At 39.6% G+C, this 26,349-nt stretch overlaps 1 protein-coding gene across 4 annotated transcripts in view; it reads left to right on the forward strand.

Annotated features, from left to right (window-relative positions):
* Positions 1–26,349, forward strand: part of COL4A2 (collagen type IV alpha 2 chain) — a 147,635-nt gene that overhangs the window by 88,583 nt on the left and 32,703 nt on the right. For all 4 annotated transcript variants that reach the window (XM_085052829.1, XM_085052855.1, XM_085052846.1 and 1 more), the window contains exons 5-20: positions 9,531–9,665; positions 9,748–9,792; positions 11,925–12,041; positions 12,776–12,847; positions 14,376–14,411; positions 14,504–14,566; positions 16,767–16,802; positions 17,458–17,499; positions 18,033–18,107; positions 19,233–19,277; positions 20,479–20,541; positions 21,325–21,369; positions 23,635–23,688; positions 23,955–24,021; positions 25,387–25,488; positions 25,891–26,046. In XM_085052829.1, coding sequence (XP_084908955.1) covers positions 9,531–9,665; positions 9,748–9,792; positions 11,925–12,041; positions 12,776–12,847; positions 14,376–14,411; positions 14,504–14,566; positions 16,767–16,802; positions 17,458–17,499; positions 18,033–18,107; positions 19,233–19,277; positions 20,479–20,541; positions 21,325–21,369; positions 23,635–23,688; positions 23,955–24,021; positions 25,387–25,488; positions 25,891–26,046 — 1,153 coding nt within the window. The remainder of the gene's footprint in view (positions 1–9,530; positions 9,666–9,747; positions 9,793–11,924; positions 12,042–12,775; positions 12,848–14,375; positions 14,412–14,503; positions 14,567–16,766; positions 16,803–17,457; positions 17,500–18,032; positions 18,108–19,232; positions 19,278–20,478; positions 20,542–21,324; positions 21,370–23,634; positions 23,689–23,954; positions 24,022–25,386; positions 25,489–25,890; positions 26,047–26,349) is intronic.

Below are 26,349 nucleotides of genomic sequence, written 5' to 3' on the forward strand. Positions count from 1 at the left end.
AGCTGTTCCCACCACAAAAATAGTTATGCTTTTGTTTAAACAGAAGAACACAGAATGGAAAAATTGGCATACGATAGGCTGAACTCCTGCAGGGGTTTTAATTTTCACATACTCTTAAACTCACGGAGCCTAATGAGCTTAACATTTTGGCCAGTTGCACAGTTTGGAAATTTCAACAGTGAATGGTTTTTGGACCAAAAAAAAAAAAAAAATGTTCTCACAAATATGAAAAGTGAACAGATGTTACTATTGGTGCTTCCAACGCCTACTGACAGAAAACATCTGTGTTGAACTTCCTGAATTTTAAGATCTTGAGAACACTCCCACACACCACTGAAAGCCATTTGAAAGCATTTGGGCTGGCAGATTAGCTCTTGTGTCTATGACTGAATGTTCTAACTCAAGCAGGTGCTGGTTGTTGTCTTGCCTTGAGGAGCCCAGCTAGCCAAGCAGCAACCTTACAGCAATCCAACCGCCTGCGATATCCAAGTTTTTAGCAATATATGTGAATTATGCTTTTAAGAACTCCCAGAAAGCAGTTGATCTTAATAGTATGATGGTAATAAAATGAATAGAATGAATGGAAAGAATTAAAAAAAAAACCCAACCTTTTATGCAGATACTAGCAGAATAGGAAGATTGCACTGCAATCTATGGTGCCCTGGAATTTTTTTGGCTTTTTAATCCTATAAGAACCCATGTTGAATGAACAGAATTTTGTTTTATAAATATACTCATTGTGCTAAAAACATGTAAGGCATTTGCTGTGCTCCAAATGCTTAATCACACATTAAATAGGCACCACGACTAAAGTTTGCTCCTTTGCAAGAGCATGATACAGCAGATGTCACAGAGTAACTGGGAGTTCCCTGCTTCCTCCTACTCTTTGTCCACACCCATCAACTTGATATTTGTCTGGTTGTAAGAGCATATTTGGCAAGGTGATTTTCCTCTTTGGCGAGTTTTTTGTTGGCTATCAAACTAACCTTCTCCAATTAATTACATAGTAATGAATGTTTGACAAGTATAAATCAATGGTATTTTAGTGTTCTGTAAAACATCATTAGCTCATGATCTCAGCTTCAAGTTCATTCAAAGTAACATCTCCAAATTTAACTTTAGTTACCTCTTTCTTAAAAACAGAATTTAGTTTGAAATCAAAGGAACTGTATTTACATGCTACTGAAATAGGGTTTTTTTCCTGATTCTATAGTTGTTTTAGCTTGATAGCCTCAGTGTAACCAACATAAAATTAGTAGCTCCATTTACTGCGCTTCCACTCTTAGGTTAACATGTAATAAATAGATATGCTTTTGAACACACAACTTTACCATCTGATCACTCTTTTATGCTGAAATATTTCTAACTTCCAAGAAAATCCTACTGTTCTGTACCACCAGTAACAACAGTTCTGCCATATATTGCCTGCCAAGTTAATTTATTGTGTTTATATCCAACTCCTTTTTCATGCAGCATGATTTTTGCAATCCAGTTTATTTCAGTCTTAATTCTAACTGCTAAATCCACAATTTCAGGGCCTGATCTTTTGGGGTATTGCCTTCTTGCACAGTTTAGAAAGCGATGATGTGAGGTCAACTTTTGAGCTAGAGACCTGGGGTCCTTTTAGAGACACTTAAGAAAAATGGGCTCATTCAGGTGCATTTATATAACTTAGTTTGAATAGCTGCATTAGGATATCATGCCATGAGGTATCACCTGCACCTGATGGGAGCTTTTGATGACTACACTGCATGTAGATAAATGTCTACATCTGTTCAATAAATCCAATACTTTAAAAAATTCAGTGCCTTTCAAGTCATTCCAAGTCTTCTCACATAATTCAGTAGAGCATGCTCACTAGAGAGATATATTTGCTAGTATATGTCTTAATTCTGATCCTAAATTCCCTAGTTTGTCTGTGCAGCCATACTTCAGCAGAGAGTCTGGTTTGTACTTTCAGAGATATCCCCTTGCTGAGTCTGAAAACAAAACCACCCATTGCTTCTTTCCCACATCTTGTCTACCTTCCTCTTCTCCTTTCCTCTGTGCAATAACCTTTTGAAGATTTAGGATGGAAATCCTCATGTGGTTTTGTCTAGACTTGCCCTTTCTGATGCTTTCCTTTGAGAAACCATTGCTGTGGTCCCAATATTGTTCTTACTACAGAGGCTCTGCAAAGCACAGAAGGCATTTGTGACATTCACTCCTGTGTATTTTGTGACATGAAGAAACTATTAACTGGTTCTTTTGAGTTCTTGACCTACATTCCAGCATATATTTACTTTTGCACATGTTTTATCTTCTTGGGTGACATAGCAGCTTTCTGGAAGATCACAAATTAGATCAAACCGTGGGAACAGAAAACAGTACAAAATTATTCCATTTACTGAGTACAGAAAAGGGATGTGGCTTCTGGTAAAGAGAATGCTTTCATAGTTCTTTTTTATGAAGATTTAATGTGTATTCCTTCCTTAATAAAAAAAAAAAAAGAAATCCACCCTTCTGTAAGCTGAATCACTGCTCTGGAATTAATGTTAATGTCATTTGGTCACCACTGTCCTGAGAGAAAATGTCGTGTGTCCAGACAACATAGTTAAAAGAACAGCAGATTGTTACCATGCCACTGAGCTGAACTAGCCTCATTTTTTAGTTATTTTAAACGAATTTTTTTTGTTTACTTTTGTTATAAATAAAAAAAGCTTTTTAAAAAATGAGAAGGAATAAAAAATGAGAATAAGAGCTGGAATGTGAAACTCAGCTAAATAAGCTCCTCTAAAGTAGCAAAACAGGAAAAAAAAGTAGAAATACCCATTATTTACGTACTTTTTTGTTAAAGCCTGCTGACTCTTTCAGTGCTACTCCGTGTCTAAGAACTGAATATCACTCAGCTCAAGGCGCAAGAGAAAGGTTTGTTTGATTTGCTAATCAATATTCTAGTTAGACAACAAAAGTCCATCTCGTCCTGGTACCATGGTACTCCAGTAACCTTGTTGTTACCAAGCATGTGAAATAGCAGAATAAGGCTCCTCTTTTGGTATCAGTGTGGTGGCAGAAGTTAATGCCAGCCCTACACTAAAAATGCAGGTTCAGAAGACAAATTTGAGAATTTTCAGGCCTGTGACAGTAAACGTAAATTTAGCAGTCCAATGGAGAAGTAAAATAATAAGTTTTTCTCATTTCCCGTAGAAGACCAAGTTCCTCTACTACACAAAATAAAGGTTGAATGACAGAACACATTCACTTCAGGCAGCCATGCTGCTCAGCTGCATGATGCATTTTGTCCCATTTCATTTGCACTTTCCCAGCTATCTCACTGACAAACATTTTTGCCACAAACCTTCTGGTTTTTTGCTTTAGACCTCGCTCAAGCACGGTTTGACCTTACCTGAACTCCTTATCAGATTTCCTGAAGGTTGTACCATGGTCTGGAATGCTGCACCTGCAGCGGTGGGGGCTGGATGCAGCAGCAATGGCTGGTGCCATCTAGTGAGGAGCTTCTGAATGCTCACTGCAAACTGTTCCAAGGCATCTGGCTTTAGAAAGTAGCCATTACTACAGTCCTGAAGACACGGGAATAAAGTAACATGCTAATTTGTTAAACATCCAAGTCTGCACAAACTTCAGGATTTTTTTTCTGAAATTATCTCCAGTGGCTAGCGTTAGTTGTGTTTTGCCCTGTGTATTTGTATTTTCTACCATTCCATGGATCATTTTGGCCTGCTCTTCCTAGGTGAAATTACAAAAGTGTTTAAATCTTGCTTAAACAAAACTCTTGAGTTGTTGAGGTGGATGGGACCATTCATTAATGATGTAAGGTACAGAAATGTTCCATTCTCTTCTGTGTCATGGTAGATGTTGTACTCATCGGTGTCTGAAGATCTCTGGAAATCTGTCCATACTGGGCAGCCCAGTGCCACCAGAAGCAGCTGCTGAGTCAAACCATGCCGTGGCAGTGGATGCTCTGTGGGGTCTGCTTTTCTCTGCTTCTCAGCCCAAAGTGGTGCAGCCCCATAGGTGAAGTATTTCTGACAAAGGGTGCACTTCATGGAGCTGAACACCAAACCCCCTACGTATTCCTCTCTAATACATTTAATGCATAAACTCCTGGATAACCTCCTGGATTTATGCTCCAGCAGAAATGCCAGGTGATATACCCATCTTTGTCTGACTTCACGTGCCACAGCAGGGTTCTTGAGGTCCTTCCTTGTAGTTTATATTTTTGGGGGTGGTGGGAGAACTAAGATCATACATTTTTAATTTGGGGTGAGTGATTGCTTTAGTGAAATACATCCATTGAAACTGCCTGAAAGAATCACAAATTCCTTACATTTACACCCGGTTTTCCACATTTTCCGGCATTATATTTAAAACCTTTTCTGTTTCTTTCTTGTTTGCCTGGGGGGATGTCTTTTCTTGGGTTAGCTCTTTTAATCAGCTCAAAATTTGTTCACTTTCCTTATAAATTATTTTATTCCCTGGTGAGCTTCTTTCTGTTCCGCTTGCTGGTCTCACTGAGTAGGAGTGCACTGAGGTCCTTGCTGTCACGTCCTTTCCCCATCTGTTCTTACAGGGACCGTTCCAGACTAAGCGCTCTTACAAAAAATCCCAGCTCCAGCTTGTCTGTCATGGTCAGATCACCCTTCCCGCAGGAAATGAACTTGTCCTTTCACCAGTGACCTTTTTAAAATGTCAGGGAATTAACCTCCTTTCTTTTTGTCCACTGTTAAAAGAAATGATGGTCTACAAGGCTCGTTTTCGAGTGGGGAATACTGAATCATCACATTCCATGCACCAGAAGCAATTGCAAAATGGAAATCTGCAATGAAACATGGAGAAATGGGCTCAATGGCTGTGTGTAGAGACTCTGATTCTGTCCCCTATTTATTGCAAATCAACAGTTTTCTCCTGTCTTTTTATCTCCACCCTGGTAGGTGGATGTCTCAACAATTCATGAAGATGTTCCTGTGTTTTAAAACCTTTCAAGCAGATACTGTCATTTATTGCATCTTTCTTTGTATAGCACATCAAACATTTGGTTGCTGTCAAAAGTAGCACACCCTCCTCTGTCAATTTTGTTTCCACACTGTAAATTTAACAGTAAATTAGAATGAAGAATGTATTGCAACATAACATCTCTTTCATCTGACTGATCGTAAAAGAACTGGAAATTAAAGTTCAAGCTGCAAAACATGAACATTGAGTACAAATTTAAAAGTCTGCTCAGGATTTTCTTACATCCAGTGTTACTTAATTGCAAAATGTGGTTATTAAATTCAGTCACAACCTTGGCAGCATTTTGTTTCATGCATGTCGCTGGACAAGTGACAACATATATATAACATGGCCAATATTCTCTGGGGAGATTTCCTCCAGGCTTTCTAATTTCCAAACTTTGCTCCTCTCTGTAAATAGTTTTTGCACAATATCTGGTCTGGCCACAAGAATTTTGTGAGACTTCTCCCAGTCAGCTAAAGTTGCAGGAAGAGCAAAGCAGGGACTGCCTCTTTAGGTGTATATCGTGACATTGAGAGCTTTATAATTCAACTAAACAGTTTCAGAAGTTTTGTATAAAAACAACAAAATAACTTCTTGTTAGTCTTCAAGACATTCCATCAGCCCACTTTTTCCTTTTCTTTTTATGGTCTCTCTCAGAGGTGGTGGCCATAGCCTTCCACACACATTTCAGTGAGTCTCTTAGACTGTAAGTCCCGTGGTGGGTGACATGGGGTAATGGTGCCATGCCATGGATTAGGGAAGAGGTCCAGTCCAGTTCACCCTTGTGAAATGGGAAGGGCACTATGGGCCATAGTGTGTTCAAGAGAAAGTACTTAATGAGATTACTAAAATATTACAGGGATGGTATGTTTCCCTAGCCTTGCTTTCTTTTTTTTTCCTTTTTTTTTTTTAAGACCTGGAAATTTAATCCAGGCACAATTTTACAGCTTTGGAGAATTCTCTATGATTTCTGAACCCCCAGGAGCACAGGCAGAGTAGTACCATGCATGGCATGTGTCACACAGGGGTATTCGGGACTAATAGAGTCATGCTTTATTTGACTGAACCTTTCAAACTGATTGTCTTTGCTTAAATCTCCTCAGTGACCTTTGCCAAAGAGAGAATACTCTTAGGTCACTTGCTAATGAAAAGGGGACATACTTGTTCAACAAAAGATCTAAGATAAAGAAAGCAGGGTTAAAGCTGACAAGTCTGAGTTAATGAAGGTTAACAAAGTTAATTCAGTTAACAAGCCAAGATACTATTTGGCTGAAGAATTACACAAACATTGTCATGATATTAAGTATTTCCCTAGCTCTGACTCCAGCTTTGTGTTAAACTAGTCCCATAAGAATCTATTCTCTTGTCTTCATTGCAAATAATATTAAATAACCCATATTCCTCAACAAACAAATGACCAGGTAATTACCAGGAAAGCATGGGGAAGGGGTGGTGATGTCCTGCCCTCTTCCTTGTTTTACATCCCTTGTTTATTTCTTCCCCCATACCAGATAGGAAAACAGGACTGGAAGTGGGAGAGTGAAATCTGATATAGGAATTAGAGAGGTAACCACATTCCATGGAATACCACCTTTGAACTGCACAGCTCTGCATCATCCCCACAGAAAGCCAGGCATAGATTTGACAATTCTGAACATAACCAGCCTTTTACCAGAAACTGCCATGAAAAGTTTTACATGTGTTCTGCCTGCAGACAGCTGCCCACTAAAGTGGTGTAGAGGGGCACTAAACAGATGGTTTGCTTACCTCAGGAGGATGAGTAGTTTTTGAAATTTATTTGATTTATTTTGACTTTCAGGTACTCCAAAAATGAAGTGGCATTTTCAGTGCACAGAATCCATGTATTCCTTCCTTTGCAGAAGCAATTGAAACATTTATTATCAGAAATTAAATGCAAATGGAGCCAACACAAATCTCTACAAATGAATTTGAATTATTCTTCTATGTTCTTTGCAGATGTATGGGATATGTTTCCATCCTTTTTGAATCTTTTTAAAGAATCCTTTCTAGGTTTGTGTGCATGAGGCAGAACAAACTTCTTTAAGTATTTAATGAGGTTTTAAGGCTTTATAGTAAAGTTGGAATATTTTCAATTGATATTTGCAGAAGAATTTATACCACTCTACCAAAGAACCCAAACAAACAAAAAGATCACAGACTCCATTTCTTTAAAGAATGAAATGTCTATTTCCTTAAAAAGGCAGTTTCACGGAGCATGCTCATATGTATTCTGTCAATTCATATATACTTAAATTTTGAGCCATGGTAGGTAAAAAAAGTTGAGAAAATGTGGCATAAGAACCAATTTCTTTTTCCTGATCTTGGAACTCACACTGAAAAATTCTGATTCAGATTTAAGTCATTATTCTAGTGCTTTTAATCAGCATCTTTCCATTTGAGTCAAGCAACTAAGAAAATATGTCTACTGTGATCTGCACCTCCACAGAATAACTCTTAGAGATTCACTGCATTTAAAAAAAAACTAAAAACTGCTGCTGTGGAGGTAGATGCATCTGTAATAGCCAGCTGTGCTTGGCATAAGGAAATGAGCAGCTGCTTGTTCAGATGCATATGCCTCCTGCCAACCTGAATTCTTTTATGTTTTAGATGTATTCATGTGATCTTTGTTCCTTCTCAGTTTGTTAACCTGAAAAGACATTGGCCTCCTAGTAGCTGATGATCCACATAAGCAGACTTGGTTTAAAAGTAGGGATGCTATATAAAGTCGGACTTTGTTGTAAGCAGAGGGAATTCTCTTTCACACTGACAGCTCAAACACTTAAATTCATGGTGTCCTTTGGCAATGCTCCTAAACCATCAGCCTTGTCAAATCAATCATAACAGTATAGCACATGATCCATACTGTACGAGATCCATCCTGGTGGCTTGTCCCAAGGAACTTGGTGTAATTCAGTCTTCCTATTGGCTCATTCCTAGTCTTCTTCCAAAACATGGACTTGCACTGACTTCTGTACTTTGTTTGGCCATGTCAGCTTCTCAATGTGGACTCATATGATATCATACAATAAGATTTAAAATATAAAACCTACCCCAAGTGTTGTAACAACCCTTTTACATGGAAACAGTGTGGAAAATTGATTTGGTTGTGAAGCTACAAGTAAGCTGTGTTTCAGTCATAGTGTTGGTTTGGGGTATGTGGTGTAAGGACAGCTATAGCACAGATAAATGTTTATTATGGATAGGTATTGACTATGAAGTTTTTAAAGTGTATCACAAATAGGCCTATGAGACTAAAATAAATTTTGCCTAATATCAGTAAGGCGTTGTTCAGTATCTTTGGTACAACTTCCTGGTCAAAGAAATTAGGATATCTTCAGGTTCATTTGTTGAAGTTCCCCCACTGCCCTCATTCCACCTCAATGGTATTAAAAGGAGTTGAACTCTTGAACAGGAATTGCATTCATTTTCTAGGTCTTTATCTGAAGGCATGGGGAAGACTGTAAGTATTTTATACTGAAAGAAGAGGCTATTTTTTTAATCAGCTTTTCTGTATAAATATTTACGTGTTTGTTCTTGGTTTGTTGCAGTTCTTCCTTTGTGACATACAATGCTGTTGCAGCCTGGTCTGTGAAAAAAAATCTAAATGCGTTTTAAAAACAACTTTCATTAGATTTGACTTAATTTGAATGTCTTGGTAAATGGTGCTTTGCCCCATTTAAAGCATATTTCTCCAGAAAAGATTGCAGCACATTACTATTAATGTCATTAGTGCAATGGGTACATGCAAAACATATGTGCCTTCAGTGATGCTACGTCTGGAATGGTATTCAAATACTTCAGTTCACAGATCTCAGACATACTGTCACAATCCATTACTTAAACCACCATTGTGTCATTTCAAAATTGTTTTTTTCCTTTTGAGCCTTGTGATGTTGGCAGTCAACAGGGATTATTTTTAAACAATGTTTGAAGTGGCCCAAAGAGCCAAACCAGCACTGGAAGGGAGAATGACCAGGGAGCCCTGTGTGCAGCTCTTCAGCCTGTGTGGATCCGTGCATGTCCCATCATTTCCAGGCTCCACTGCTGAATAGAAATATCATCCCTAAAGAGGCAGAAATTCCTGCCATTAAATATCAGACTCCACTTGTAATAAATATGGCCTACAAGCAAATTTCAGAGTTAAGCGTATTTTGTTTGTTTGGAGTGTCATATGTTATATTGTAGGAGAATTGCTCTTGAGAAGACTCATTCCAAAGAAAACTTTTTTTTTTCGTAGAGTAGCCATGAATACTGAAGTAGTGAATATTGATTTGAAAGTTAATATCCATGTGTTAATTTTGTTACCACATGTGCAATCTGGTCACTGCTGCTGGAGTTTCTCTGTGTGATGTTTCCAGATGACTTTTATCAAAGAGCCTGGCCTACTGGGATGGAAAGAAATTCTGTGTTTATTTTTCCTTTGAGAGGTTGACTCCATTGCAGCAGTGATAAGTTATCCAGCTTCATGCATCACAACTGTTCCGATGTAATTGCTGTTTTATTATTTTTATCAGGGCCAGCCAGGACTCCTTGGAGCACAGGGGCTCACTGGACCACCAGGATTGATGGGCATCCCAGGAGTGCAAGGTCCCAAAGGTCACAAAGGTGAAAGAGGACAGCCAGGAATAACTGGACCCAAAGGAGAAGTGGTAACTTTTGAATATCAAATGTTTTAGCTAATAAGCAAAATGCTGGACAGAACTTCATTTTAATTGTGCTGTTTCACTCCAGGGACAAAGAGGAGTCACTGGATTCCCTGGGGCAGATGGCATTCCTGTAAGTAGTGGCTTACTTCATCTTTAAGAAATCACCAACTGCAAATATTGCAGACTAGCTTAAAGCCTTTCTTCTTTAATTAACTTGTCTGGGTTAAATTCTACGTCAGCCACGTATGCACGTTTCAGCTAAGGACATTTGCTGAAGTGAATGGAACCACAGATACACAATAAAAGAGCAGGATCTGTGCTCCCTCTCATTCCCTCAGATAATTAAGGTCCATTTGCTTTGTCCTATGGAGAAATCCCCTTGTAAAAGGGGCAGGAAAGGATAGAAATTTTCTGTGTCTCTGGAGGTTACCTAGCTAAGTATGTTCTTTTGTAGGAAAGACCTGTGGCGTAAGTACTTCACAACTCTTAAGCTCGTGAACAAAGGACACAAGTGGGTCATTCCTAATTATTTCAGATTTGCAAAGAGCATGTAAAGACCAGTGATTTTAAGAAGACTGATTTGTTAATTTGCTTGATAGTTCATATGGCATGCTTGAGATGGTCTTAAAAAACTTACGGAGCACTAAATAGTGTAAAACTTTGAACAAATTGACCAGGTCCATGAAACTGAAACACTCAAAGAGGAAAACCGGGTAAAGTTCACAGCACAGTATTTTCCCAGCTTACACTTCTTTACATCTTGTGTCATAAAATAACAAAGAAATCTGAGTCACTGGAATCCCTGGACAGAGTTCCCAGGCTTGGGTTTCCTTTGTAGTGCTCCCTGACACCGGGGCCCCGCTTTGCAGCCCACGCATCCACATCCACTCTGCTTTCACTCTCTTTTGTTTCCAGAAGAGCTCCCTATCAAGTTTCAGGGATTTCTCTCTCACAGTCTTCCTCGTCTCCCTCTTTCTCACTCTTAAAGGAAAAAAAATAAGACCATCTTTGCCATTTCCATTAACACTCCTGAGCCAAGCATCTTGTTCATCTCACTGCACCATGCTGAGTTTTTTTCTAAGCACTGTAACATCCTGGGAAGCAGAGTGAATTGTTCCCCTGTGAAACTCCCTGTTGCTATAGCTGGACTGCTTCTCTTACCTGGGCATGTTTTCTTTTTCAGCCCTGCTTTCCTGACCTCTGCACATTGCATTGTGAGGGATAAATACCTTCAGACAGTACTTGAACCTGCATTTTCATTGTGTCCTCTCTTCGAGCTCCCTACCCTTTGAGCATCCTTACATTTTCCAAACAGCATTTTCAGGCCGAATCTTAACACTGCCTATGGGAAGGCAGGTGGATAGGCACCTGAACAAGCCACAGTGGCATGGTGCTAGGATGTGGGGCTGGGAACCAAGAGAGAATGGTGGCAAGACTGAATCTCTTCTGGGATGAGGAGTGCCTGTGTTTGGTGGAGCTGAGTAAGGACATGGACATTCTTCTGTTTTTTCTAAGCAATGCAGCAGAAGCAAAGAGAAAACTCTTGCTATAGTTAAAGGAGAAGGGAGAATTTTTTTATATTAGTTTCTGTGTTTTTCTGAGTGAGCCCCCTGGAAGAAAGAGATGCTCAAGGGAAGATTTGCTTCTCATCAGCCTCAGTGCGAGCCAGAAGCAACAGCAATTAAGGTGAATGTAGGAACAGCGATGAAAATCCAGTTGGAGAGAGGCGTAACTTTTCAGAGGCTCTGTGTGAAGGTCTTGGAGTGCCCCCAGCTCCCCACCTTTGAGCCCTGCTGTTTTCTTATATATTCACAGGCTCATCATGACACTCAATCTAGCTCCAACAGCATCTCTGACTTTTTTCCTGGAGTGGAAGCTGTTCAAAGTCAGTGAGGAACCATTCTTCCCACTCTTCCAGTGTGAAGCACTGAAATGCTTAACAATCCTAGTTGTTGGTGGTTCCCTGCACAGCAGCCTCATCTGGCTTAGTTCTCTGCTTAACAGAGCCTGCATTGAACATAGCTTTCATACCCTCTCTGAAAGGTCCTTCACTACTCATTTTTTCATGCTGTCTGGGGCATCTGGTTCAAGCTGCAGCTATATTAAAAAAAGGCACTGTCTGTTTCTGTCTTTGAAAATCCTAGTTTCCCATGGATCCAAGCCTTGGGCTTAATGTGAGAATGTCTAAATACTTCGTGACTACAGGAAAAGGAAAACTAGAAACAGATGGATAGATAAACACTTTTTTTTTTTCCTCAACAGGGTCATCCAGGGCAGCCAGGACCAAGGGGGAAACCAGGTCATGATGGCTGTAATGGGACAGAAGGTGACCCTGGTGACCCAGGAACTCCCGGATACTTTGGTTTCCCTGGTAGCATTGTAAGTAGCTGGCAGTAAGTGAGTACCTGAAGCTAAGAACATTGCTGAAGTGAATTTCCTTCTCATGTGGGTTGGAAGTGAATGGGACATCTCTTAATGAAGGGAACGCAGAGCTTTTTGGCCCAGCAGAGTATTTGTGCAGACTTAGCATGGACACACAGCACTGTGTTTAGTCACTGAATTGCAGCCAGGGCCAGAAAGTCTGCTCAGAGTGATCCCTGTCACACAGGTCTTACAGAGAGATTACTGTAGGAAAACCTGTACAGCTTCATTCAACAGCAATAAAATAATATTCAACTCAAAATTGCTGATGAAAGTAACCTTTCCTTCCCTGTCCCATGGCCAAAGTGCTGGATTTTCATGGTGAGATACACAGGGTCACACTGAGATGAGAAGTGGTGCTCCTGAATTTACCAGGGCACATGTCAGCCCTGGGAAGCTGCAGCATCAGCTCCAGCTAGGAGGTGTTACCCCATAATACCACTCCCAGGTAATAGGGAGTTTCTCCCCCAGGATCAGAAATTCATTCTTTTATCTACTGTGAGGGTTTACACTTTTTTTCTAAACCATAAATTTCCAAAGCTAGGCATAGTCTCTGCCTCTAAACTGCAGTATGTTTATGCAAACTTACGAAAACCCCAACAAATATTTTTCATTTCACTCTTAGCTGTTTACATGTTAACATACATGATGTGAAAGCTCATGCTGTGTTTTGGTTTTTTGGTCACCTCCAGGGAGTCCAAGGGCCCAAGGGCCAGAAGGGAGAGCCGTACATAGTAGCTCCGGAGATCATCACCAGATACAGGGTACGTCTGGAACTCCCAGCTGTTATTCTTGCTCAGTAGAGTTTTTCAGGCACATGATGGAGAGAAAATTTTTCTTATGCTCTGATGGGCACATCCCAAGAGGCCCACTTTGATTTTGTGTAGGCTTTGCAAGGCAGCTTCTGCTTTCTCTGGTTGCAGCAAAGTTTATCTGATATTCAGGGAAAAATCTCCACTGTTATTTCCAAGGAATTTCAGCCTATAGGTGGATTGCAAAGGTGCTGTAGAAGATGTAAGTCAAAGAGTCTAATTTAGTCAATGACTACCTTTGTATCATGCATGGCAAAATCCTTCCTATGCCATAGTTTTCTCCATTGAATGATTCTGTTACTACTAGCATATTTTCTGTAAAATTTTCATGCAAGACTTGGATTGACTTAGGGTAAAATATGCTTCAATATTTTATTTAGTTATTTAGCAAACCCCAAGTATTCCAATGGTTCTTTTACTGTGTCTAATCCTTAAAACTTGTTTTGTAATCACTTACAGCTTTTTCTCATAGATGTATATAATCCTGTAGAATTTGAAGGTATCAGAAGGAGATAAGGGATTACATATGTAGAGTAGAAATTGTGGCTGATTTAAAAGCTGCATCTGAGCTATACTCAGCACAGAAGGGATCTGGTGACATTGTTTATGTGTATTTTGTGCCAGTAGTAAGTGCCAAAATAGGTATTTCTATTGACATATTTGTAAGTTGCCTGTATTTTTAATGGAATCTTCTTTTCCTTTTAGAAACTCTTCAAATCTACTCTTGTTAGTAATCAGGAATGATTAAAGAATGATTAAGTAATGTTTAAGAAATGCTCAACTATATTGTGGCCAAGGATGGATACTGACACCTGTATTCATTTCAGAAAGTACTTGGTTCCACAAATTATTCTGTTAACTAAGCTCAAATTAACTAGGTAGTTAGGACGTTACTCAAAATGATTGAAGGTGTTTGGACTGAATACCACATTATTTATGTGTGTTGGAAGGTCTTTGGGCTAGAACATTTTTGGATCTAATTTCCAAAAACATTTCGACATGTACTGAAGTTAAAATATGTGGTTACTGAAAACAGTATGTTCCAAATGCTTTTAGTGACTCAGAAGAGAATCAAAATGATTCAGTAATTCCCATGCAACTCACAAAAATGAGCTTGGACATTTCAGCTAAGGTTATAGCCCTAATTAAGCCACTGGTTAGAGAGGATAATTCAACAAAAGAATTCAGTGTGGTCTGTTGTGTAGTTCAGCCTTGTAGTTTGGATCCTGAATTTCCCTAGCCAACTTTGTACCCTGCTACTCTATTGCATGCAACTCCACCATATAGAGAAAGCAGGAAATCTGTGTGGCCCACATTCAGTTATCTCAACATCTCTATGGAATGCATCAAGGGTTAAATATGCTATAATTAGGTGTTTAAATGAGAAAAAAATTAATGAGTGATAAAAATATTTTCTTCAATTTTGTATGTAGAATTTATTGCATTCTTTTACCTCTTTGTTGTTTTGGGTTTTTTTTAGGGGGACCCTGGGGATTCAGGGCTCATTGGTTTTCCGGTAAGTAGTGTTACAGTGGATGTGATAGAGTATCAGCAGTAACTAATATCAGAACAATATTATTGATAGTTGGTGGGTTTTTTTATTTAAAGGGACCTCCAGGTACATTGGGTATTCAAGGACCTGTTGGGCCAAGAGGACAGCGAGGAAGACCAGTAAGTATATTTAAATTATGTTCTCTAGAAAATTACCCAAGCAGAAGAATTATCTCAGGAAGTTCCATTATGTTGGATTGTAACCTTGGTTAGAAATAGCAAGAAGGTGTCAATGGACATAAAACCTTTTAAAACACACTGTGAGACACAGATTCCACTGAGATAAATATTGCAAAAAGAAGTATAGTTTCTTTTTCCCTGTGTTGTCAGAGGCTTTTGATTCATATTGTATTTCTTTAACCTCCTTGGAACATCTCCCTACACAGAGTTATCAGAAATATCATTACTTGAATATGTTATCTTTTCTACTAATGAAAGATATGTATATTAGCTCTCTACACTTCCCATAGGAGATTGAATCGTGTTTAGAATGCAATTTTATTTTTAAACTATTTATCAGTCTTTTTTTTTCCAAAATCATTATTTGCAGCATTCATGTTGACCACTGTTGCTGTGTAGTTCTTTGAGAAGATTGTTCTCTCCAGAAACCATTTTCTACATTTCTTACTTCTGTGGTTAGTAGTTTTATGAGCAAGATGCAGATATTCAAATTCAGTATATTTAATTTTCTTTAAGCTTGTTTTATTGTCCTGTAACACAACTTTGTAGCCTTTTTTCATTTGTTTTGTCAAAATTCACTTTGGACCTGCTTTACATCCCTGATCCCAGGGGGAAAAATTTATTCAGGGCTTTTCACACCCAGCTCCCATAGCTGTTTTCAAGGACATCGCCCACCATCTCCCACCCAAAAAACCAAAAAAAAACCAACCCCCCCCCCCCACACACACAAAAAAACCAAAACCACTAGATCTACAGCATGCTAAACCTTTCAAAGTTAATTTTCTGCACTGGTCTGTTTTATCACCTGGAGTAAACTGCACCTTTTCTTTCTCCCCTGGTCCTCCTGAAGGGAAATCAGTCCTTTACTTACACTTCCTCTTGAGCAAACCCACAAAGTTCATGAGCTTCACACTGGAGCCCAGCCTGCTCATATTTCCAGTACTCTTTCTTGGATTTTAGGAGTGCTATGATCTATACATTCTCTGAGCCTCACAACTACATCCATCCGGTTACCATATTGGCAACATCTCCTTTGAGCAAAATATATCCAACTATATTTACTGCCTCTAAAGCTGTGACTCACCTGTGAGGTAGACTTGGGAGCATTTCAGAGGTCTGAGTTTGCATCATTCCTCTTCCCTAAGTCCTGGGTAGGGCAGGAAGGCAAGCATGGCTTGCCCAGGTGCCTGCAGGCTCCCCAGGCTATGGGATGCCCTATGCAGTGCATCTGCCCAGCAGAGTAGGCAAGAGCTCACAAATTACTGGACTAACCAACAGTGATTCAAAAGTAGGGTTTTTTCAGAACAAGTCTAGTGTTTGTGCACACAAAGGTACATAGCAAGGTAGAGATGCCTAACAAGTTCAGGTCTCACCTGGATGTTACTCTCTTTTCCTTGCAGGTTGGGCTTGATTTTGCATAATGCAGCTAACATCCCCTTCAGGGCTCAATAGGTGGACAGTTCCATCTGCAGCCTTCTCTCCTTTCTATGTCACTCTTTCACCACTTTCTCTGAGCAGCTTCAGAGAAGAATAAGAAGCTTCATGCTTCGTATTCACTCCAGCTTTCCCTCATTTACCAGAATTTTTAATGTGTAGAGCCCTTTGGAGCTGACCAAAGCAAGGCAGGTTGTCTCTTCAATTAATGGCTGTCCTACCTCTTGTAAACCTCTGGCAGATTTTTTCCTGTTTCAGTTTCATTTCTCACTATCTTCCTTTGATTTCATTCTATACAATCCCCAATAGGTAATCTGAGATGCCTGTGATAGTTCAATCCCCTTACAGACCAATACAGTACCAAAATTGCAGCCCAGTGAAACACTTAACTTTAGGCATGAGCCTAAAATGTTACTAAATCGGGATCCAAAAGCACAAGTTCTTATCACTTGGAATAAAAATGGGTTTTCATTAGATCTAGGCTGAGGAACTGTTATTCTGTTTAGAAAGATTACAATGTGATTTAGGAAGGTATTTTTCAGAACAGTACATGCAGCTAATATACTGAGGATAGCACATGGAATGCTGAGGAATACACTGCCTACTAAAAATATACCTACATTTCAGACCAAAAATAACTAACCTCGTGCATACATTGATTAGAAAGCAACAAGTAACTTGCTGTCCCCTCATTGTGTTTCCCCAGGGACCACCAGGACCCCCAGGACCCCAAGGACCACAAGTAAGTTTTGTGTCAGAGTTGTTAATATTGATTTTGTGTTGCTGAGGTTTATCCAAGACCTACTTGAAGGCAGTAAAAGAAAGAACCACGGGCTGCATGAAAGACTGTGTAGCACAACACTTTCTGTGTTGGCTGCATACCATGAGAAGTTAATCTTACGCTGAGATTGCCTACCCTGAAAAGATTAAACCAGTTTTAAAGCCAGATTTAATTTGCTACTGTAGTCACAGTAGCTTCCCATGAACAGAGAATCCTTCCAGTCTTTACTATATTCAATTTCATCTCCACTGAAAAAAACATATGAGTTCATTGTTCCAGGCCATTTAGGTGTTTTTATTTAGTGTTCAAGGCTATTAAATATCTTGCAAAAGAAATGCTTGATCTTTTCACAGCATTACTCAGTGGATGACTCAAAGAAGCACTGGTAGCATGAGATTTTAATTAGAGTTGTCTTTCTGAAAGTTTAGGTCTATAAAAATACTTCTAAATCTGTAAAAATACTTTGAGGTAAACCTAGACTATTATTTGACTGCAGTTCTTCGGTGGTGTCCTACAGATTTGATAGCCTGAAAAGGCCTTTAAGCATGTTTAAGTTTGAATTTTAGATTAGATTAGAGTTGTACACTTGGTAAATATTGACCTGTTGTTTTTGCAGGGCAGCAGGGGCCTTGGCTTCTTTGGAGAAAAAGGTGAACAGGTAAAGGAAAACTAATGAATTAATATCAAATTAATATCACTATTAAAGGGAAGGTTGATGATATCTGCTGTTTATAAATTAATTATTTTAAATACTCTCTTCAGTTGCAATTGCATTATGTAATTATAAAAGAAAAATGAAGCATAGGTCTAAAAGTAATTTCTGTTAGGAACATCACAGCTGAACTAACTCCTACATGTCTAGGTCTCTCTGTGCTCTCATTTACACTGAAACAGAGGTAACACTTCTGAAATTTGTGAAGCCAGACCACTATATATAAATCAATAATCTTTACTGTTATTCTGGAAACATACAGGGTAAGAGCAGGTATTGCTGTATGTTAATCCAGCATAAAATTAATTTATCTTGCCATCAGTTTATTTGATATGGCTGTGTATGTTTTAGAACCATACTCCTAGCAGGGGCAAATCTGTATTGCTCCTTTTGTTGCAGTTTCCTAGAGTCTGTGCTGATCAGCAGCTTGACCAGGTGTTACAGCTGTAAGTAAATGTACCTTCATGCTTTTCCTGCAGGGCCCCCCAGGTCCTCCGGGTCCACCTGGGCTTCCCACAGGAGAACTCCTGGGTGTTCCCACTGACAAACACAAGGTAACCAAGAGGGTATTTTTCTGAAATAAACAAGGAGCTGAGAGCTCTGTGGTACCAAGACTAATACTGTACAAATGTGCTTCAACATACAGAACTTAAAAGACTTTAATATATCAAAAGAATAATCTGCTACTTCCACAAACTAGGATCGTAAAGTATTTATTGAAACTATGGTGGCTAAAATAATTCAGAAAGTACTTCTCAAGTCTAGAGGTTGCTTTTGCAAACTTATTCTCTTTGTTTAGGCATTCAACTACAGGCCATCACTCACATCTCATTTTACAAGCAGAAGTGCCTGCTGAGAAACCATTACTATGTTTGTTTTTATAACTTATCTATGTGATGCAGATATTTATATACTTAGAGTTAAGGTTTATTCTTACTTAATGGAGAAATCCCCACCCGCGAGATGCAGTTTAATCTCATCTGTTGCATCTTGCTGGGAGCAGAGGTATTCATACCCTGTATGTGTGTATTCTGAATGAGACACCAACCTCCAGAGCAGTGATTTTTCATCCCATATTGGAAGTTAGAAAGTTTACATGGGTCATACAATTTCTGCAGTAAAATGAGTAAATTGATACTGGAAGATCTAAAAACACCTTTAATATTCTGCAATCTGGGTCAAGTAACATCCATGCTGGGATTTCCATGGCTGAGCAGAGACACCCACATGTGAGCTACTTACCTGGAGAGCTTTTATATCCAATGGAGGTATCATCAATATAGAGAGTGGGCTTTAGGCTATGATTTGTCTTACCCTAACAGGACCATGATCAAATAACTCATAGATATTCAGTAGGTAAAAATGGGAGATCATGCATTTATTTATAGGCATTATTTAGGTACTCACCACCCAGACATCTGATGAACAAGCCTGGAAACTGCTGGGCATTCACATTCCTAGAGGCATTTTCAGAAAAATTATTAAATATTTTTTTAAAAAGCAACTTCAAAAACTTCTTATGAAAGTGTGCATTTTATATGAGAAGTGCATGAATAAAGAACAGCACAAGAGTGGTGTTTTTCCTCTTGATAAATACCATTTATTTTGTATTGTGTAAAAGTTACTGAAATGTAAATGGGATTGCCAAACCTATCTAAATACTTTTTCTTTATTCTTAGGGTGAAAGAGGAGACCCTGGACCAAGAGGGGAAGCCGGAATTCCAGTAAGTTGTGTGGAGAAGAACAAAGACAAATAATAATATTGGAGTTAATACTTGAGTAATCTTCATTGAAGCGATGAGATATAAATATGGAGCAATATAGATGTGTTATAAGCAGAGACACCAGTTGTAATGCTTCAGAAAAACTGAACAACTTGATGTGTAATAACTCCGCAGCACAATCAGTTGTTCTCTTACTGGTTTACTGAAATAAGATTTTCCCTCACACATTTTTAATTTTAGTTTTAAATATTAATAAATTTCTTTACTTATTCTTCTGAACTATGTTTTAAAATTTTACCTTATTTCATTAAATAAGAATATATGGAATATTTTTTATCTTATTTAGTCTATTCTCCAACACATACAGACTTTTTGTCTCATGGATCTTTAGATCTGTTGAGTAAGTGGGCAGTAATCCCATGTGTTGCTGTATTGTGTAAAGCTGTCAACCCAGCTTGACTGAACATGGTTTAGTTATAACTCACAGACAACCTCTAGACTGACTAAATAGCTTTGCCATTGAGTGGTTCCTTTTGACTTCCCAGAGGGTTTTAAAACACAGTCTTTACCAAGCAGGGATGCCTCACTGAGCATTTTGCAGAGCTTTATTTTCTCAGATGGTCTGGTCAGCAGCTCCACAAGGTTATGGGAGAAGGTCACAGTGTGAGCCCTGATGCCCTCTGTGTGTGGTTGCTAGCCAGTTCTTCAGCTGCTGGTCATATTTTACACATGTAGGACTTTTTTTATTCATTAAGAAAACGGTAGATTATATGCTTATGTAGCAAAAGGGGTTATCTATTTCTCCCCCCACTTTTTTTGTGTGTAGTAGAATGGATAGCAGCATGCCTTTGTTTGCCAAATGGCTCAGTGAAGCTGAAGTTTGGGCATAGGCTGAGTTGCTTAATTGGTTGTATCGCTGAATAATTACTTTGGCTCTTCTTCAGAGCTGCAGACACAGAAGAAATAAAGATGATAGGAGGGAGACACTGTCCTCTCTCTAATGGCCTGCTCCTGCTATTGTAACAAAGCAAGCATGTTACACTTAATTTTAGGGACAACAGTTCTTTCACATGCAGCTATTATTAGATTATCCTTGTGTTACAATGGTGCTTTCTTCCTGTTTAGCTTCCATAAAACAGTGTTGCAATTATTTTGCACATAATGAAGAAATATGTTGAACTGACTGTGCAATGTTTCCTAGGGTGTACTTCTCTTTGCTCTTGAAAAAGGTGAAGAAGGGGTAATGGGCTACCCAGGACAAAGGGTGAGTCTCTTATTAAAGGTAGATTTCACTCAGCTGAATGTGTGGATCTGAGAGTTTGCCTTCTAGAACAAAATACGGATAAAGACACTATAAAAATTACAGTTCTTCAGATCAGTAGGTTTGGCCAGCTCAGAACTGCCTGAAGCAGGAAAGCAAAAAGGCAATTTTGAAATGGTGGTGGGAGGAGGCCCCCACAGGACTCACAGGTGTGCCAAAGAATGGCAAGGTATGCCTGTGCCATTACTGGGAAGCCTTGTGCATCTCTCAGCTGAAGCTGTGCTCACTAAACACAGCTTCTGTCCTGGTCCTCAGCACAGGCTATACTGCCCTGTTTCCATCTGAGCTATCTGCAGACCATGGTTAACAAACATGAGTTTGGCTCCACTTACTTGTGACTCCTCAAACAAAAGTTAATCTGAATGCCTCCTTGTAGTATCTCCTTGTACCTGTGAATGCTTGGTTTGTGGCAGTGTTGCAGAAGTGCTTAAATAGAGTGAGAACAGTATTGAGAATACATTTTGAATAAAAACCTCAGTCATCTCTAAAATCTTTATGGTCGATTCACAATGTATTGATTAAGAGAGGAAAAAAAGCAAATACCAGATTAGATTTCAGACCTGTTCTGTTTGCACCATACAAAAATCTAATTGAAAACATATCTGAAGTCTGACTGTTAGAGTTTCAAGTAGTTAGATTTATTTTATATAAGAAATAATGATGCGTTTTAGCCATGAGGATGTTAGGATGTAATTTTTTGTCATTAATTTTATTGTGCCTTCATAGGGACTGCCTGGCATCACTGGTTTTTCAGGACTTAGTGGAGAAAAAGTGAGTATTTCATACAGGACTGTTGTTTCTAACACGTATGTAGACAGTCTGTCTGAGAAGTAAACTGTAGGGGACAAATTCTGCCTGCAATTTCACTAGTCATAGTCTAACAAATATCATCTGGACTCATCTATCATTGTAATTTTGGGTTAGTTATTTTTCTCATCAGTGAGAAAAAAAAATTACCCTGTAATTAAAGTCTGGTTTTGCTTAAACTATGAGCATCTTTTGAGAGCACTACGGGAAGGTGTCATTTTCATTCTCACCATTACTGTGATTATGATTTCTGTAATTTTCTTCCCACAAGCAGAAACTTTTTTTAATAGCTTTCTGCAGATGTGGTTTAGATGTATGGTTATCTTGGATATCACAAAAGAAGAAGAGACGGAAACTGATAAATATACCAGTTAAATCTCTGTCCCCATGGAAACACACCCAAATATTTAAAATAGCATTCTGTCAGACAGAGACTTTCTGTTTGGTCTCAGAAAAAGGCTTCTTCAGTCAGCATTAGAAATCTCTTCCATGAGGTAAATAGCTGTGGGATGCATGATTTTTCCATGCTTTGCCATCTTTAGTTGTTTAAAGATTTGTCCTGCCACCAAGGCCTAACAATAATAACATGAAACACATGGGACATGAAAGTACAAGAAATCTGAAAAATAACACTTGCGCAGCTTTTCAGTCCTGCTAGTGTGGAAGGGAATTGCTGTTAGCAATACATACACGGAGAGATGATGCAAAACCCATTAAAGCCCACTGGTTGACCTTAGCATGGGTTCACGCTCCAGTCAGATGTGAACAGTGGCTCCCCCTTTTTGAGGATGGATCTTGGCCACAATTTTAGCAGAAGGTACATTCGTTTGGATGGACTAGTATTGTAGAATGCGTGTGTGAGAGGGGACACCCTACTCTGTGTCATTCACAATAATCTCCTTTGTTGATTTTTGAGTGATTTGATTCTTAAGAAAGAAAGAAGGATGGTTAAATCCTGCCGGCACACAGATGAAGTTGCAGTTAAGTAGGAAGCGGATGGCTTCGCTTTTAGACCACCAGCTCCACCTAGTGTAAAGAGATTTTACACCTGATAATCAAAAGGCTCCTTTTCCAATGGTGTGATATACAGTTGCCATTATGGAAAAGTCTCTGAAACATGTGGTCGAATTTGCAGCATCTTGTTGAGAGCTGTGGTACTTGTAGTGCTTCAAAACTACTTCAAAAGCGACTTACAGAGCTGGTTATTAACATTCAAGTTATGGATAACAGTTGTACCCACTGCAAAAATTGGGAGGTACTGAATTTTTAAAAAGCTGACTAATAATCTAATTATACGTGTGAATTATATAGAACTACTGGTTTCAGCAAAACTATGTTAATTGACATCAGTTGCTGATCTGGTCACTGTTTTCTATTAAAAGTACACCTTTTTAACACCAGTCTCTTTGCAGAGTACATATAAACATTTTCTGTAGAGAACAAAAGGTGTCGAAGAGTTGAGTAAAGCACAAAGAAGAGATGATCTCATCTGTATCAGCATCTCTGAAATTTGCACTTTTCTCTGTTCACACCATCAGCTGAAATACACTATTGTGGGCTAGGATGTAACATGTCTTACCATACATGCTTTAGTCCACATGCTTTGGGTTTCTAAACCTTTTAAAAGAATGGGATGGACAGGATCTTAACTATTATAACATTTTCTATGGTAGGGATGAAAAATGTCCTCTGGGATATGGCATTCCCTAACGTGAGAGGGTAGGGTGAAAGCGCCTTCAGGGGTGCTCCTGAGTTCTTCTCATTTGGCCAGGAACCCTTCTTCAGCCAAACAGTCTCCACCCACCTGGAAAAGAACAAAAAGGACCTGTGCACTTCAGTCCTATTTCACTGCTCGCTGTTTCCATTCCAGTGCAAATATGTCCACTTGCAATGATTCCAACTAGTTTAGTTTTCTTGCAGCAGGCTGGTGTGTTCTGGCCCATGTGTCTCAGGGTCAGCTGGGATGGAGGTGATGCCCTTTCTCCCCCTCCACCCTGCAGCATCCATGGAATGGTGTGAGTGTAGGTGCTCTTTCCACCTGCACCACTGCCAGGGGTGGCAGTCTCTACAGCACAGCAGGTCCCTCTGACCTTTGGCAAGAGTTAGGCTTGGTCCAAGGAACATCAAAACACAAGGAACCCTACTGGTGTTACAGGAATTGCTACAGACCAAATAATTTTAGTCTCTCTCTGATAAAGGAAAAGTCAATTGTTTTTATGTATATTACAGGGTTTTCAAGGACTTGATGGTCCACCTGGTGGTTATGGTCCTAGAGGAGGCAAGGTACTGCTTTACTTTCATTTGCTAGAAGCAATAAGCCAGATGTCATTTTGCTTTCTTTTCTGTCATTGTGTAGTAGCAACTGTGTCTGTTGTCATTGCAGAGCTGGTTATGTGGTTTGTTAACGTGAAATCTTTGAGGTTTCTTAAATGTCATGTCAGTGCCTTTGGAAGCTGGTGTGTTTGTGTTTCATAGGCATACCCTTCCATTTTAAAAGAAATTCTCTAGAATAATGTGCTTGGGTGTGATACTTTAACTTCTGTTAACAGGGGGAGCCTGGTGAGATGGGTCCTCCAGGGCCAGATTCCTATTTTCCTTCCCGCATCCCAAGGAAAGGTACGTCTTCTTTGCTTAGGTGATTTATCTTAGCTGTTTTGCTACCTTCTGCATAGATCAAAAGCATGACATTCTGAGAATTCAACTCCTAAAAAAAAAGTGTTTGTTAAAGTGTTCTAGAAGCTGTAATTGCCTTCCAAGAGTGCCCTAATCACCTTTTTGCAGGCAGGTGGTTTCTTTGTCTCTCCTGCTGAAGCTGGATTGCTATACAAAAGGCTTCCATGCATGCCTGTGTCCACAGAGAAGCAAGCAAAAAAGCGTGTGACTTTGTTGTTTAGTGAAAGGAAGAATGGGAGTCTGTCTTCTGTGTCCTGTTTCAGAGACTGTTGATAAAGTGCAGTAGTGGCAGCACAACAAAGAAAATTCCTGTCATCTAATAGAAATAAAGAAAAAGAGAAAGAGAGAGAGAAAAAGAGAGACAGAGAGAGACAGAGAGAGAAAGAGAGAGAGAGACAGAGAGAGACAGAGAGACAGAGAGAGAAAGAGAGAGAGAGACACAGAGAGAGAGAGAGAAAGAGAGAAAGAAAGAGAAAGAAATCCACATTTTAAAAAAGTGTTGAGGATAAAAGAGTATTTTTTTTCTTTTTTAAACTGACAAATTTCCCTTGCGATCTTTTCACAAAGCTTGTAGCACCCAGCGTCAGCTGTTCCGGCTAAACTAGGAACACATAAAAGGTGATAGCAATTTGCCAAGGCCAAAAATATTCAAGAGAAGGTGCCAGCAAACAGCAAGAGCGATCACATGCCACTGCCCTGGCCTTTGTCCTCATACTGTAGAGTTTACTAGTCTTGTTGAAAGCCAGAGAGACTATCAATGAGTGGTTCCCTTCCTCCCAGAGAAAGGGGGCAAGAGGCCCAAAACATTGGTCAAATCACCCCAAATACCCTGCCAACCTTCTACAGGCAGGAGAGACTGTGTAGAAAGAAGCAAGCAGGGGGCTGAACACACTGTATGTCTTCTACTATCACTGATCCTTGGCAAGAGCACAATACCTTCTGCAAGCATTAGCTGGGCCCAGACAGATGCTTTTGGTAGTGGGAAGCAAAGGAAAGCTCATGTATCACACATCTGTAACAGCAGAAACTTCCTGTAGGACAAAGAGCAGCTGTCCTCAGGGAGCTGCTCTTCTGTGCTTCCCAGGAGCAATGTAGCTCTAGCTGCATATTAGTAAAAGCTGAGAGATATTATCCTTCTTCCTGGGCTTGGTGGCTCCATACCATTCTTGTCAGTCCATTCCTAAAGCCACCTTTAAGAAACTGTTGTAAACTCTACCACTCCAAAGTACTTGAAGATCCTAATATTTGCTTTTTAACAAACAGCAGCTTCACACTAACATGTTCTGTGGGGTCGGGGATGTCTTTCAGGTGTAAGAGGTGATCCAGGCTCGCCAGGTGTTTCTGGACTGCCAGGAGACCGAGGAGAGGAGGGAGATCGTGGGTCGCCTGGTCTTCCTGGATTTTCTGATGGTACTATCCCAGCAACACATCTTCTAACAGCTTAACTTTATAGAGTTTTGACTGATACAGGGTCATGGTGGGGAAAATTTTTATGCTGATCATGTGATATGCAGTGCAGAGTAGTAGATAATAACTGGGGGGGGCAAAAAACAAGAGGAGCATTTTCCTTTGGACCAATGTGATGCTTGCAAAACTACTGAAATAGAGATGATGAGAGAGCCTTGTTTCAGTAACTGCTCTTGATTTGCTCAAGTGAAAAGTACAGTTACCATTTTTGTGCTATGCTAAACATCTCCATTTTTGCTTGCATGTTAGATGCAGTTGTATGAACTTTCTCTTCTGTTGCATCACAGCTCTTTGGGCAGCATTGTTAAGAAATTGTTTTGAACTGCTTCCCTGGTTCTGTTTCAGCTGATGGGGATAAGCCAGGCTTACCTGGAGAAATGGGGCCAAAAGGTGAAAAGGGAGAATTAGGATCTCCTGCTTTTTTTGCGGGTCCACCTGGGCTTCCGGGTAAGGATGGCTCACCAGGACTTCGTGGCCCACCTGGTCCCATTGGAGCCCCTGGTAAGTACAAAAAGAGAGACAAAGAGAACTCACAGGAACATCTTTGATTATTTTAACGACAGCTGTTAGCAGGGCAAATTGAGACACTGACAAATGAAATGAAATGAAATGAAATGAAATGAAATGAGAGGCAGGGAGAACATGCAGAGAAGTCTTGTACACTCATCAGCGAAGAAAAGGTTTGCGTGATTTTTGGACAGTCCTAGTAATGTTTGAAAGAATGGAGAAAAGGATATGCAGAAGGTGATCCAGAGCAGTCTGTTTGTGCTAATGTAAAATAGGTTGGGCTCAGTGACAGGAGGG

Source organism: Lichenostomus cassidix, chromosome 1, assembly GCF_008360975.1.
Source record: "Lichenostomus cassidix isolate B80296 chromosome 1, HeHo_3.0, whole genome shotgun sequence".
In the NCBI taxonomy this organism is placed as follows: domain Eukaryota; kingdom Metazoa; phylum Chordata; class Aves; order Passeriformes; family Meliphagidae; genus Lichenostomus; species Lichenostomus cassidix.